The sequence below is a fragment of the Terrapene carolina genome, unplaced genomic scaffold (genome assembly GCF_002925995.2).
Source record: "Terrapene carolina triunguis isolate 2854851 unplaced genomic scaffold, T_m_triunguis-2.0 Scaffold189, whole genome shotgun sequence".
NCBI lineage: Eukaryota > Metazoa > Chordata > Testudines > Emydidae > Terrapene > Terrapene triunguis.
In genome coordinates this window covers 7,995,763-8,011,064 of record NW_020664540.1, presented here as the reverse complement: position 1 = coordinate 8,011,064, position 15,302 = coordinate 7,995,763, and the positions used below count along the sequence as shown (strand labels likewise).

Below are 15,302 nucleotides of genomic sequence, written 5' to 3'. Positions count from 1 at the left end.
GGGAGGGCAGAGCTGGCGTTTAGCTGTGGCACAGATGTACCCAGGGAGGGCAGAGCTGGCGTGTAGACGGACCCCGGGAGGGCAGAGCTGACTAGCCTTTCCAGGTTGATCACGCTCTGGTCTGTGGATCGGGAAATGCTCCTATTCCACGTGTGGGTGGGAGCAAGTCCATGCTCCCTGTACAACAGCGCTGCCTGGCCTGGCCTGCCCGTGCAAGGTGCCCGCCTGCCCCACGCTAAGCGCCCAGCACTTGGCTGAGCTCCCACCTCCGCCCTCTTCCCGGGAGAGCAGGACCGGGCCACCCCCGGGTTACACAGCAGGCAGCGGTGATAATAACCCCCTGTCCCGCAGGGGAACAATCACCCCGGGACCCGCCGCCCTCCTGCCCCGGGCTGGCTGGGCGAAGGGAAGCGGCTTTTCCAGCGGCTCCGGTGGGGAGCGGCCCACGCAGCCTCCCCGCCCCGCTCCGGCCAAGCCCCGGCCGGGCCGGTTCTAGGCTCCTCCCCGCGCTGTCACACATGCCTCAGGTGCTTCCTGCCCGCTCGCCCGCCTGGCTCGCCCGGGCAGGGCCGGCGATGCGCTCTCCCGGGGCCAGGCGCGCGCGGCGGCGGCGGCGCCCGAGTTCCCGCGCCGGCTGAGGGGCGGCTGCGGCGGGCGGGGGCGGAACGGGCGGTGGGGGCGGCGGCTTCCTGCGGCGGAGCGCCGAGGGCCGGGAGCGCCAGCTGCGGGGACTCGGCAGCCCGGCCGGGCCCGCCTCAGCTGGGGCGGAGACCCGGCGGCGGCGGCTGGCGGGTGCCTGGCTGGTGACTGTTCCCCGCGGGAGGCGAACCCGAGCGGGCTTGCTGCAGACGGAGCCCCCCCAGTGATTGGCGTCCCGGCGGGCAGGGGAGGGGTGCGCCGGGCGTTGGGGGCTTGGGACCGGTCTCCGGCAGGATGGCTCAGAGAGGCGGGGGCTGAGTAGGAACTGCCGCTGCTGAGCTCAGCATCTCCGCCGGCTGTCAATTGCTGCCTCCCCCTGTCGCTGCCCAGCCGGCTTGCCATGGCCGGGGGGGCCATGAAGTTCAACGGGTACATGAAGGTGCGGATCGGCGAGGCGGTGGGGCTGCAGCCCACCCGCTGGTCGCTGAGACACTCGCTCTTCAAGAAGGGCTACCAGGTGCTGGACCCCTACGTGGCAGTGAGCGTGGACCAGGTGCGGGTGGGGCAGACCAGCACCAAGCAGAAGACCAACAAGCCCACCTACAACGAGGAGTTCGCCGCCCCCGTCACCGATGGCCGTCAGCTGGAGCTGGCCGTCTTCCACGACACCCCCATCGGCTACGATGACTTTGTGGCCAACTGCACCCTGCGCTTCCATGACCTCTTACACACCACGGGCAATGCGGACAGCTTCGAAGGCTGGGTGAGTAGCTGTCCTTCCGCGGGGACGTGGGCTGCCCACGCAGTGTGTGCTCACATCTACTGGCATGTAGATGCCCACACCTGTATAGATGCACACACATTTCTGCGCTCACACACCTACTTGAATTCTCACCGGTACGTGCATTCTGCCTGCAAGTGCGACAAGATGCATCTGTGACGGCCACCATGTCGGCCAACCCACTGGAGATTGAACTGGGGACCTCCAGGGCTAAAAACATGAGCTCAAGAGCCCATGCTCCCCAGCAAGGGGCTGTAAAAACTCGTATTCTCTGTGAATATGTGAGTAATGCACACTCACTAGTGGGTTATGCATGCACACCTACAAACTCTCATACATATGTGTATGCTTGTAGTTAATTGCAAACATGCACATGAGGAAGGACACATTTCCTTACAAATCTACGTACGCACATACCCATACACCTGAATTTAAAGCAGTTATAGGGTTGAACTTGGCAGTGCATGATCATGCATAAATCACGTACATAACAGCATAAGCTAAACATCAGTATTTGCGGGTTCCCCCACTTTCCAAGTAGGTGCAACTTGCATTCTTCCTCCTCGTTCTTTTTGCTGATACAGACTAACACGGCTACCACTCTGAAACCTGTCAGAGCTATAGTTCATGTTTCAGCCCTAACGATGGAATGGATGATGTACAGAATAATAGAAATGTAGGGCTTCAGAGGACCTGAACAGGTTATCTAATCGTGCATCCCTCTGTGCTGAGGCTGGATTAAGTATACCTAGATCATCCCTGACAGGTGTTTGTGTAGCTTGTTCTTGTTCTTCAGTGAAGGGGATTCAGTGACAGGGATTCAAAAACCTCCCTCAAACCTGATCCAGTGCTTAACTATGCTTAGAGTTACCAAGTTTTTCCTATTGTCCAACTTAAATTTCCCTTACTGCAGGTGAAGCGGATCGCTTCTTGCCCTACCCTTGGTGGATTTGGAGAACAATTAATGACTGTCTTTATAAGAGCCGTTAATATATTTGAAGACTCTTACCTGGTCCCCCTATTCCCCCCACAGTCTTCTCTTCTCTAAACTGAACATGCTCAATTCTTTCAACTTTTCCTCAGAGGTCAGGATTTCTAAACCTTTTATCACTTTTGCTGCTCTTCTATGGAATCTTTCCAATTTTTTCACATCTTTATTAAAAAGTGGTGCATAATAATTACCTCCGTGTCAGTTAAAGGATTTCCTGCTTTCATTTCCAGAACTAGAATATGGGGAAGGGAAGTGTATCCATCTAGCAATAATTTACAGTTTAACACGAAATGCTGAATGAAAATACACACCATTCCAGGTAGACAGATTGCAGAGGAGTTTGGATATTTCCAGGAGGAATTACAGTTAATAACTTGTTGAGACCAGACAATTTAGTGAGCGTAGTCAAAAAACCACCACAGTCAAATCAGACTGATGATACATGGGGAAGAGAGAAGTGTCACTAGAGAGAACAGATAGATGTCGGGATCTTATCACAAGAGAAGCTGCCAATGCTTTCCTTTCTCAGTTCAGCATCGTGGCTGAGAAATAACATTATGTATTGAAGTACCAGAGAGACCATTATGTGTCTATAGAAAAATACAACATTGGTGCTACACGTCCTGCTTATTTATTGTCAGCACCAACAGTGCTTAGTGCTCTCCAGCCAAGCGTGAGGTTCCTGCCCTGTAGAATGAGCAGCTGAAATACATAATGGACTGATGAAAAGATAAGACCAGGAAGGAACCTCATGTGGTGTGACAGCATTGTGGTTCCCACCCATCTTGTCAATCTTTTTGTTAAAATTGGTTATTAGTTTTGTTGTCTATTTCAATAACACTTGTTTTAGGTGAAAGGGCTCGAGTCCTCCTTCTACAATGTATGGGCTACACACCCATAGATATCTGTGCAAAATCTGTATGTGGTGCTGCAGCTACACCATTGTAATGTAGACACTGGCCACAGTGATGGAAGGGATTTTTCCATCGCTGTAGTTAATCCACCCCCTCGAGAGGTGGTAGCTAGGTTGACAGAAGAATTCTTCCATCGACCTAATGGTGTCTACACCAGGGCATAGGTCATTTTAACTACATCTCTCATGCATGCGAATTTGCCACGTTGGGCTTGTGTTCACTACCGGGGTAAGTCGACCTAAATTGTGCTACTCCAGCTACGTGAATAATGTAGCTGGAGTCAACATAGCTTAGGTTGACTTACCCCGGTATCGTCACTGCGCTGTGTCGATGGGAGACCCTCTCCGGTCGACTTACCTTACTCTTATCTCAGAGAGGTGGAGTACCAGGGTCAACCAGAGAGTGCTCTGCTGTTGATTTAGCACTGGGGTTGGCAAACTTTTTGGCCTGAGGGTCACATCTAGGTATAGAAATTGTATGGCCGGCCATGAATGCTCACGAAATTGGGGGTTGAGGTGCGGGAGGTGGTGAGGGCTCTGGCTGGGGGTGCGGGCTCTGGGGTAGAACCAGAAATGAGGAGTTCAGAGTGTGGGAGGGGGCTCCAGACTGGGGCAGGGGGTTGGGGTGCAGGAGGGGTGAGGGCTCCGGCTGGGGGTGTGGACTCTGGGGTGGGACTAGGGATGAGGGGTTTGGGGTGCCGGAGAGTGCTCTGGGCTGGGACCCGAGGGGTTGGGAGGGCAGGAGGGGGATCGGGACTAGGATGCGGGGGGTTGAGGGCTCCAGCTAGGGGTGTAGGCTCTGGGGTGGGGCTAGGGATGAGGGGTTTGGAGTGCAGGAGGGTGCTCCAGGCTGGGAATGAGGGGTTCGGAGGGCTGGGGCAGGAGGTTGGGGCATGGGGACCAGGCTCAGCGGTGCAGGCTTTGGGTGGTGCTTACCTCAGGTAGCTCCCGGAAGCAGCGGCATGTTCCCTCTCTGGCTCCTGTGCGGAGGGGCGGCCAGGCGGCTCTGCGCGCTGCCCTGTCCACAGGTGCCGCCTCTGCAGATCTTATTGGCCGTGGTTCCCGGCCAATGGGAGCTGAGGGGGGAGGCGCTTGGGGCGGGGGCAGCATGTGGAGCCTGTTGGCTGCCCCTATGCGTAGGAGTTGGAGGGGGGACATGCCGCTACTCCCGGGAGCTGCGCGGAAAGCCCCCGACCCCGCTCCCGGTGAGAGCTTGAGGGCCGGATTAATAGGTCCGACCGGCCGGATGTGGCCTGTAGGCTGTAGTTTGCCCACGCCTGATTTAGAGGGTCTTCACTAGACCTGCTAAATCAACCCCTGCTGCAATCGATTGCAGCAGCGTCGATCTCCCCATAGTGAAGACAAGCCCGTAGCTAGGTTGATGCTACTAATACTTAGTCTGACCTTTCTACATTGCTGAGGGCTGTGAAAAATTTCATGCCCTGTGCAACATAGGTCAGCCTAACCTCCACTGCAGATGTAGCTAGGCTGATGGAAGAATTTTTATATAACATATCTTCAGATATGTTTTAAAGAGGACGGTGATTAGTTGTTCTCCATATTCATTGGAGGTAGGACAAGAAATAATGGGCTATCTGCAGCAAGGGAGATTTAGCTTATATATTAGGAAAATCTTTCTTGCTATAAGGATAGGTGTGTACTGGAGTAGGTTACCAAAGGAAGTTGTGAAATCCCCATCATTGGAGGTTTTTCAGAGCAGGTTAGACAAACAGCTGTCAGGGATGGTCCAAGTTTACTTTGTCCTGCGTCAAAATGGGGGGAATGGACTAGATGACCTCTTGGGATCTCTTCCACACTACCTTTCTATGATTCTGTGTATGAAAAGTTCTTTATACCAGTATAGCTTATTCCCCTTCCTGTGTGGACATAATGTATACTGGTATAAACACTTTTATTCCAGTATAACCGTCCTCACTAAAAAAGGGGGTTGTACTGCTTTAACTACACCAGTATAATAAAAGCTGTACAACTTTTGTGGGTAGACAAGGCCTAAGAACTAACACAGTCTTTTTGGTCTGGTGTCCTAAAATATTATTGTAGCCCTTGATGCATCTAACTAATCAATTGCTAGTATTTCCTGAAAGCCATAGGAAAGCATAGTGCACAGTGCAAATCTTGCAGTCTGTAATTAGACAATTTAGGATGCTTGAGCATCCAGATGTGGAAAGAAAGGCATCTTTAGCAAGTAGTATGTTACTACTACTGGTCCTTGTCAGTTAATGTGATTATATGTGATGATTTGCTTAATCCATAGCAATTTAGGCCCCAAAACTCTTACATATATGAGTAACTTTATGCATGTGAGTTGTCCCAGTGCTGGGTATCAGAATGGAATACTGTGTTTGGGGTGTATGTTGAAATTCATATTCGGAGGATCTTCTTAGAATTACCTATGTCTCAACTCTTCAGATGGGTTGATTTGCCAAAGCCTCTCTGCTAAACAAATATTATTACAACCTGAATATTTCTGTAATTGCATATTCATTATTAAGCAGGTGTGCCATTCATCTTGCAAATTCGTCAGAGCATGTTAATAGGGAAGATTTGTAGTGAGGCTCTGCTCTCTTTCTCTTTTTTGTTTACCTTTTTTAGGTATGATTAATGTCTCCTGTTAAGTGCCAACATGCCTTGCGTATGAATAAAGTGGGCATTGCTATCTCCACTCTCATGTACCTTTGGGTGCTGAGTGGGTGTAAAACTGCCAAACCTGAATGGCAGCACTTTACACTTGCTTTACACAGGTGCATACAGCTACACCAGGTGCAAGGCAATGGAGACTCAAGCTCATCGTTATACTCTGGATGCTGTTATGTTGTGATGTGCATTGTGATTACAACCCTGGTGCTCCAAGAATTATTTTAAAGCATTTATTGAGCTTTGCAGACATTTGGTTAAGGATTTTGCTTGTAGCTCAACTACGGGGCCTCGTTTACTTGTGCCTCTGCTGATAATCGGATGACACTGAGGCTGTGTCTACACGAGAGATCTTACGCCGGCATAGCTGTACCGATGCAGCTGCGCTGCTGTGAGATCTCTCGTGTAGCTGCTTTATGCCAACAGAGAGAGCGCTCCCGTCGACATAATTAAACCACCACCAGCAAGCGGCGGTCGCTATCTTGGCAGGAGAAGCTCTCCCGCCGACATAGCGCTGTGCACACTACTACTTATGCCGGCAAAACTTATGTCGCTCAGGGATGTGTTTTTTCACACCGCAGAGCAACATACGTTTTGCAGACATAGGTGGTAATGTAGACATGGCCTGAGACACAATAAATCAGAGGTTTTCAAACTGTCGGGTGTGTCCCTTGGGGGGGAGCGTAAGAACGTTTGGGGGCCCAGCGGCAACGCCAGGCAGCTCTGGATTCAGCCCGGTGTGGTGGGACTTGGGGAGGGATTACCACCTTCACCCTCTGACTCCTCTCTTTTTGTCTGGTTTGGGGGGGGCCCAACCAAAAATTGTAACTCAAAGGGCGAGCAGAGGTTTGGCTCAAAAAGTTTTGAAAACCGCTGCCATAAATAATGTAAAGTACTGAAGTTTTAACTGAATGGAGAAATGTTTACAATAGCCAAATATCTTAGTACCAAAATATCACTACCAAATATCTTAGCATTCATTCCTATGGGACTTGTGTAGTAGCTGATGTATGGTAACTTTTAAGCATGGACAAATAGTAATTGTAAGAGCATGTTGGAACAGCGTTGAATTGTCATAGTTATTAGGGAGTGATTTAATTATTGTTACAAAGGTTGTCAGTCTATAGATTTAGCTCCTAGAATTTTCAGCACTTTTACTCACCAGCCTTGTTAAACTACCTCAAACTTTTTGTTAGCTTCGATCTTGAATAGTATGAAGGCAAGGGATTCACCTGCTTAAACATCTCTAAAACCACTAGTGGAAAATACACAACAGATGGACCATTAGATTGATGGGCTTGGAACTGCTGGTATGTCTTAACAATCTTATTTCCATCTGCTCCCATGATGGATATTTGCACAGTAGCTTGTTAGCAGTTCACTTAGTTGCAGTGGGGGTGAAAACTAGCCTCACCCTTCTTGCGTTCCCTTGAAAAAACCCTTTTAAATTTCTCCTTCAGCCTTTTGTAGGGTTCTAATTTTCTTGTAGCAGACACAAAAGTTTTGCCCTTGTTTTGAACGTGATCAGTAGAATAATAATTATTTATTTATTAAGCATCAACTGCTAAGTGGTGTATAAGACCCAAAGGAGGACACAGTCCCTTCCCCAAGTCTTCTACAATCTAGGTGGGCAGACAGGTGACACAGTGAACAGGGGTGCCCTAGAGGATGGTTGTTTTAAGACCCAAAACTGTGAGCCAGTAGGAAGTTGAGGGTGCTCAGCACCTTTCTGATTCAAGCTACTAAGCATAGGTTGTTTGTTGTTGTGTGTTTGATTTTTGTAGCCTTTGACAGCCTAATTCCTGACATCGGTTGTCATTGTGGATTTCGCAGAAGTGGATGCTAATATCTAAATTTTATCATAAAATTTATTAATCTTATTTGAGGTATTGCTGATTATGTACTATATAGATTGTATTACTTTTAAACCAACCTTTGTACTTTTGGATAATTTAAGCACTATACCCAGATGTACAGACACTCTTTTCTTAACCTATGTATTATATAATTTTAACATTAGCTTAATACAATTTCTAAATCTGTAAAGAGAGATTTGAACGAGAGGTTGAATGATGGGCAAAATCTGACTATTGGGTTCAGAAAGAAGTTTTAAAAAGTTGATTGGGTATTTGCCTACCCATCCAAGTCAGTCTGTTACCCATCTTTAATGGCAGGGTGACCTGCTTCTTGCAGAGTTGGATCAAATAGCCACTCCTTCCATGTGGCAACAACTTTCATCTAAGATGAAGACTGACTAAGCTAAACAGAAAGAAAGGGTGGCTTTCCTGCTACTATATACCAGGTTACCAAATTAGATCACAGAGAATGTTGATGAAACTAATTGGAGACCCTGGTTAGAGGGTAAGGGTATAGGTCTGGGATTTATTAATCTGGTACTGGGGTCAGAACACGCTCACACAATAGGACCAGTCATGTCAGTAAAGTCACTTCTGGGATGAATGTTTGCAGGCCTGAGCCCCGGTCACTGTTTTAGAAGAGGCTGCTTGTTGAGAAAGGGAGCTGAGGTTAGGTTAACAGTAGAAAAAAGCTAACCAAGCACTTTGGGGAGGTTTCTGTACAAAACTGAGTTCTGTAGGACTCTTGTAGTCTAATCTGATGGGGCCTCTGTGCATTTGCATTTATATTAACCCTTTACCACAAAGGCTTTTTTGTAAGGCTGCGTTTTAGCCAGTGTGATCTGGGTTTTTGATTTTGAGTGATTTCTGAGAAACAATTTGGTTTTGACTTATTTTGAGCTACAGGAATAATGGGCCACCAAGGGGCTTGGACTATTGAATGGTTGGAAAACCTACCGGTTTATAGTGTATCTCCTTACTAAACTGAATGAATGAAATTCAGTTGTCTTCCCCCTTGCACAGTATACATGTTTTATGCTTGAGTGAGTTGTTGTGCTTCGCTAATACAATCAAGAAATCCCCAGAGCTTTTGTGTAACCATGAAAAAGGACAAGCGGAAGAGATATCAAATAAAATCAGTCTCTAAGTATTCCTGTAAATGGTTCCATACCAAACACCACACTTCTCTGTCCACAAAATCTCAGCCCATTTGGAAATTCCGGGACCTACGAGCAAACAATTATGGCTCATAATCATAAGCCTTTAAATGAGGCTGCCTCTGACTAGTGTGAAATCTTAGTTTTTAATATCAAGGAGACATCTGAAGTGGTGGGTTACCAACAATAATTACCGTGCTCCAGGCTGCAGAGTCTTTAGACTAGTCAAAAATTCAAAGATCAAATAAAAACATCCTGGTTTATTTTTAAGGCAAGGTTTACACTAGAAAAGGTTTGTGATATAGGTATCCCAGCAAACTCTCCTAGTGCAGACGTAGCTTATATTGACATTAAAGTGCTTTTGCTGGCATAACTGCAGCCACATTAGGGCTTTTGCCAGTATAGAAATTTCACGAAAAAGAAAATGATAGTTGCTGCTCTTTAGAACCTATAAAGGCTTCAGTCAGCACTCCTTTGTGCTAGCTGATGTACCTGTGAATAAAATAAAGACATTCTGTGACCCAGAGAGTTTACAGTCTAGGGCAGGGGTTGGCAACCTTTCAGAAGTGGTATGCTGAGTCTTCATTTATTCACTCTAATTTAAGGTTTCACGTGCCAGTAATACACTTTAACATTTTTAGAAGGTCTCTTTCTATAAGTCTATAATATATAACTAAACTATTGTTGTATGTAAAGTAAATAAGGTTTTTTAAATGTTTAAGAAACTTCATTTAAAATTAAATTTAAAATGCAGAGCCCCCTGGACCGGTGGCCACGACCCGGACAGTGTGAGTGCCGCTGAAAATCAGCTTGTGTGCCGTCTTCGGCACGCGTGCCATAGGTTGCCTACCCCTGGTCTAGGGCTATGACAGTTTGCAATAGGTGGATAAGCAGACACATGGGAGTGGTGGATGGTGGAACAGTAGAGAGGGTCTGGGTATATCTGGACAAATTAGTTGTCTCAGACCGCGTCCACAGTACCGAGGCTAGCGTCGACTTCCGGAGCGTTGCACTGTGGGTAGCTATCCCACAGTTCCCGCAGTCTCCGCCGCCCATTGGAATTCTGGGTTGAGATCCCAATGCCTGAATGATGCAAAACAGTGTCGTGGGGGGTTCTGGGTACATGTCATCAGGCACCTCCCCCTCCGTCAGAGTAACGGCAGACAATCGATTCGCGCCTTTTTACCTGGGTTACCTGTGCAGACAACATACCACGCCAAGCATGGAGCCCGCTCAGCTCAGCTCACTGTCACCATATGTCTTCTGCGTGCCGGCAGACGTGGTACTGCATTGCTACGCAGCAGCAGCTAATTGCCTTTTGGCAGTAGATGGTGCAGTATGACTGGTAGCCTTCATCGGCGATCTGGGTGCTGGCAGACATGGGGCTGCATTGCTACACAGCAGCAGCTAATTGCCTTTTGGTAGAAGATGGTATATTACGACTGGTATCCGTCGTCATCGTACTGCAGTGGCTGTCAATCATGGGCACCTGGGCAGACATGCTCAGTCCTATCGAACTGTCTTGATGATGATGGCTATCAGTCGTAGTATGCTATTTTCTGCCAAGCGCCCAGTATTTTCTGCCAAGCACCCAGAAGATGCCGAGGGCTATCAGTCATGCTGCACCGTCGTCTGCCAGCTTAAGATGTAAAAAATAGATTTGTTCTGTATTCATTTGCTTCCCCCTCCCTCCGTGAAATCAACGGCCTGCTAAACCCAGGGTTTTGAGTTCAATCTTTGGGGAGGGCCATTCTGTGTGACAGTTGTTTGTGTTTCTCCCTGATGCACAGCCACCTTTGTTGATTTTAATTCCCTGTACCTGTACGCCATGTCGTCACTCGCCCCTCCTTCCCTCCCTCCCTCCGTCCGTCAGATACTAGTTTCGCACCTTTTTTCAGACCAGACGCCATAGCTAGCACTGGGATCATGGAGCCCGCTCAGATCACCGCGGCAATTATGAGCACTATGAACACCACGCGCATTGTCCTGGAGTATACGCAGAGCCAGGACATGCCAAAGCAAAACCAGGACCAGCCGAGGAGGCGATTGCAGCGCAGCGACGAGAGTGATGAGGAAATTGACATGGACATAGACCTCTCACAAGGCACAGGCCCCAGCAATGTGGAAATCCTGGTGTTACTGGAGCAGGTTCATGCCGTGGAACACCGATTCTGGGCCCGGGAAACAAGCACAGACTGGTGGGACCGCATCGTGCTGCAGCTGTGGGACGATTCCCAGTGGCTGCGAAACTTTCGCATGCGTAAGGGCACTTTCATGGAACTTTGTGACTTGCTTTCCCCTGCCCTGAAGCGCCAGAATACCAGGATGAGAGCAGCCCTCACAGTTGAGAAGCGAGTGGCGATAGCCCTGTGGAAGCTTGCAACGCCAGACAGCTACCGGTCAGTCGGGAATCAATTTGGAGTGGGCAAATCTACTGTGGGGGCTGCTGTGATCCAAGTTACCAGGGCAATCAAAGACCTGGTGATATCAAGGGTAGTTACTCTGGGAAACGTGCAGGCCATAGTGGATGGCTTTGCTGCAATGGGATTCCCAAACTGTGGTGGGGCGATAGACGGAACCCATATCCCTATCTTGTCACCGGAGCACCAAGCCACCGAGTACATAAACCGCAAGGGGTACTTTTCAATGCTGCTGCAAGCCCTGGTGGATCACAAGGGGCGTTTCACCAACATCAACGTGGGATGGCCGGGAAAGGTACATGATGCTCGCGTCTTCAGGCACTCTGGTCTGTTTCGAAAGCTGGAGGAAGGGACTTTCTTCCCGGACCAGAAAATAACCGTTGGGGATGTTGAAATGCCTATCGTGATCCTTGGGGACCTAGCCTACCCCTTAATGCCATGGCTCATGAAGCCGTACACAGGCAGCCTGGACAGTAGTCAGGACCTGTTCAACTACAGGCTGAGCAAGTGCCGAATGGTGGTGGAATGTGCATTTGGACGTTTAAAAGCGCGCTGGCGCAGCTTACTGACTCGCTCAGACCTCAGCGAAAAGAATATCCCCATTGTTATTGCTGCTTGCTGTGTGCTCCACAATATCTGTGAGAGTAAGGGGGAGACATTTATGGCGGGGTGGGAGGTTGAGGCAAATCGCCTGGCCGCTGATTACGCGCAGCCAGACACCAGGGCGGTTAGAAGAGCACAGCAGGGCGCGGTGCGCATCAGAGAAGCTTTGAAAATGAGTTTTGTGACTGGCCAGGCTACGGTGTGAAACTTCTGTTTGTTTCTCCTTGATGAACCCTCCGACCCCCCCCCCCCCCCGGTTCACTCTACTTCCCTGTAAACCAACCACCCCACCCTCCCCTCCCCCCTTTGAGCACCACTTGCAGAGGCAATAAAGTCATTGTTACTTCACATTCATGCATTCTTTATTAATTCATCACACAACTAGGGGGATAATTGCCAAGGTAGCCCGGGATGGGTGGGGGAGGAGGGAAGGAAAAGGACACACTGCAGTTTAAAACTTTAACTCTTATTGAAGGCCAGCCTTCTGATGCTCGGGCAATCATCTGGGGTGGAGTGACTGGGTGGCCAGAGGCCCCCCCACCGTGTTCTTGGGCGTCTGGGTGAGGAGGCTATGGAACTTGGGGAGGAGGGCTGTTGGTTACACAGGGGCTGTAGCGGCGGTCTCTGCTCCTGCTGCCTTTCCTGCAGCTCAACCATACGCTGGAGCATATCAGTTTGATGCTCCAGCAACCGGAGCATTGACTCTTGCCTTCTGTCTGCAAGCTGACGCCACCTATCATCTTCAGCCCGCCACTTGCTCTGTTCATCCTGCGATTCAGCCCGCCACCTCTCCTCTCGTCCATACTGTGCTTTTCTGTAGTCTGACATTGACTGCCTCCACGCATTCTGCTGTGCTCTTTCAGCGTGGGAGGACATCTGGAGCTCCGTGAACATATCATCCCGAGTCCGCTGTTTTCTCCTTCTAATCTTCACTAGCCTCTGTGAAGGAGAAACATTTGCAGCTGGTGGAGGAGAAGGGAGAGGTGGTTAAAAAAGACACATTTTAGAGAACAATGGGTACACTCTTTCACGTTAAATTTTGCTGTTCACATTACACAGCACATGTGCTTTCGTTACAAGGTCGCATTTTTCCTCTTATATTGAGGGCCTGCCGGTTTGGTGTGAGAGATCACTCACGCAGTGCCAGGCAATAGATTTCGGCTTGCAGGCAGCCATGGTAAGCCACAGTCTTTTGGCTTTTTTAACCTTCTTAACATGTGGGAATGGTTTCAAACAGTAGCGCCCTCATTTCCCATACCAAGCACCCGTTGGGTTGGCCATTTAAAATGGGTTTGCAATGTAAAAGGAGGGGCTGCGGTTTCCGGGTTAACATGCAGCACAAACCCAACTAACCCCCCTCTCCCCCCACACCCAATTATCGGGGATGATCCCTTCCCCCCCCCCCCCCCCCCACCGTGAGGCTAACAGCGGGGAACATTTCTGTTCAGCAGAGCAGGAAGGGGCACCTCTGAATGTCCCCTTAATAAAATCGCCCCATTTCAGCCAGCTGACCGTGAATGATATCACTCTCCTGAGGATAACAAAGAGCGATAAGGAATGGATGTTGTCTGCATGCCAGCAAACACTGGGACCATACGCTGCCATGCTTTGTTATGCAATGATTCCAGACTACGTGCTACTGGCCTGGCGTGGTAAAGTGTCCTACCATGGCGGACAGGATAAGGCAGCCCTCCCCAGAAACCTTTTGCAAAGGCTTTGGGAGTACATGAAGGAGAGCTTTCTGGAGATGTCCCTGGAGGATTTCCGCTCCATCCCCATACACATTAACAGACTTTTCCAGTAGCTGTACTGGCCGCGATTGCCAGGGCAAATTAATCATTAAACACGCTTGCTTTTAAACCATGTGTAATATTTACAAAGGTACACTCACCAGAGGTCCCCTGTGTGCCCTCGGGTCTGGGAGCACGCCTTGGGTGAGTTCGGGGGTTACTGGTTCAAGGTCCAGGGTGATAAACATATCCTGGCTGTTGGGGAAACCGGTTTCTCCGCTTCCTTGCTGCTATGAGCTATCTACATTATCTTCATCCTCATCTTCCTCGTACCCCGAACCCGCTTCCCTGTGTGTTTCTCCAGTGAGGGAGTCATAGCACATGGTTGGTGGCTGCACCCCCTAGCATGGCATGCAGCTCCGCGTAGAAGCGGCATGTTTGCGGCTCTGCCCCGGACCTTCCGTTTGCCTCTCTGGCTTTGTGGTAGGCTTGCCTTAGCTCCTTAATTTTCACGCGGCACTGCTGTGCGTCCCTGTTATGGCCTCTGTCCTTCATGGCCTTGGAGACCTTTTCTAATATTTTGCCATTTCGTTTACTGCTACGGAGTTCAGCTAGCACTGATTCATCTCCCCATATGGCGAGCAGATCCCGTACCTCCCGTTCGGTCCATGATGGAGCTCTTTTGCGATCCTGGGACTCCATCACGGTTACCTGTGCTGATGAGCTCTGCGTGGTCACTTGTGCTCTCCACGCTGAGCAAACAGGAAATGAAATTCAAATGTTCGCGGGGCTTTTCCTGTCTACCTGGTCAGTGCATCTGAGTTGAGAGTGCTGTCCAGAGCGGTCACAATGAAGCACTGTGGGATAGCTCCCGGAGGCCAATAACGTCGAATTCCATCCACACTACCCCAATTCCGACCCGCTAAGGCCGATTTTATCGCTAATCCCCTCGTCGGAGGTGGAGTAAAGAAACCGGTTTAAAGGGCCCTTTAAGTCAAAAGAAAGGGCTTCGTCGTGTGACTGTGTCCAGGCTTAATTCGATTTAACGCTGCTAAAGTCGACCTAAACTCGTAGTGTAGACCAGGCCTTAGTGGACAAAGTAGTTGCAAGTGGCTGCCAGTGGTGGTTTGTAGGCATCGTGGCAGAGGTAGATATTTAAGGAGGCCCTGGGGAGAGGAGAAGGTAGTGACTCTATGAATTTTGATGGGACATTCTTCCCAAGCATCAAGGGCATTCATTGCCATGAGCGATAAGAACAGGTGGCCTTACTGAGTCACAGTCCATTTAAGTAGTTTCTTATTTTTAATTCTTCAGGAAATAATTTGAAATGTCTCTCTCATACACAGGACTGGAAAGGACCTTTTGGGTCATCAAGTCCAGTCTCTTGCTGTCACAGGTAACCCCGTCATATAATCCCATTCATGAATTTATCAAGCTGCATCTTAACACCAGTTAGGTTGTTTGCCCCCACTATTCAGGCTGTTCCAGAACCTCCCTCTTCTGATGATTGGAAACTTAATTTCCAGTCTAATTCTGATTCTGATCCAATCCCCCATG

The 15,302-nt window shown here is 49.3% G+C and overlaps 1 protein-coding gene across 1 annotated transcript in view; it reads left to right on the top strand.

Moving 5' to 3' along the window:
• Positions 1–1,003: 1,003 nt before the first annotated feature.
• Positions 1,004–15,302, top strand: part of PRKCH (protein kinase C eta) — a 162,591-nt gene continuing 148,292 nt past the window's right edge. The window contains exon 1 of the mRNA XM_024219844.3: positions 1,004–1,402. Within this exon, the coding sequence (XP_024075612.1) occupies positions 1,040–1,402 (363 nt within the window). The 5' untranslated portion in view covers positions 1,004–1,039. The remainder of the gene's footprint in view (positions 1,403–15,302) is intronic.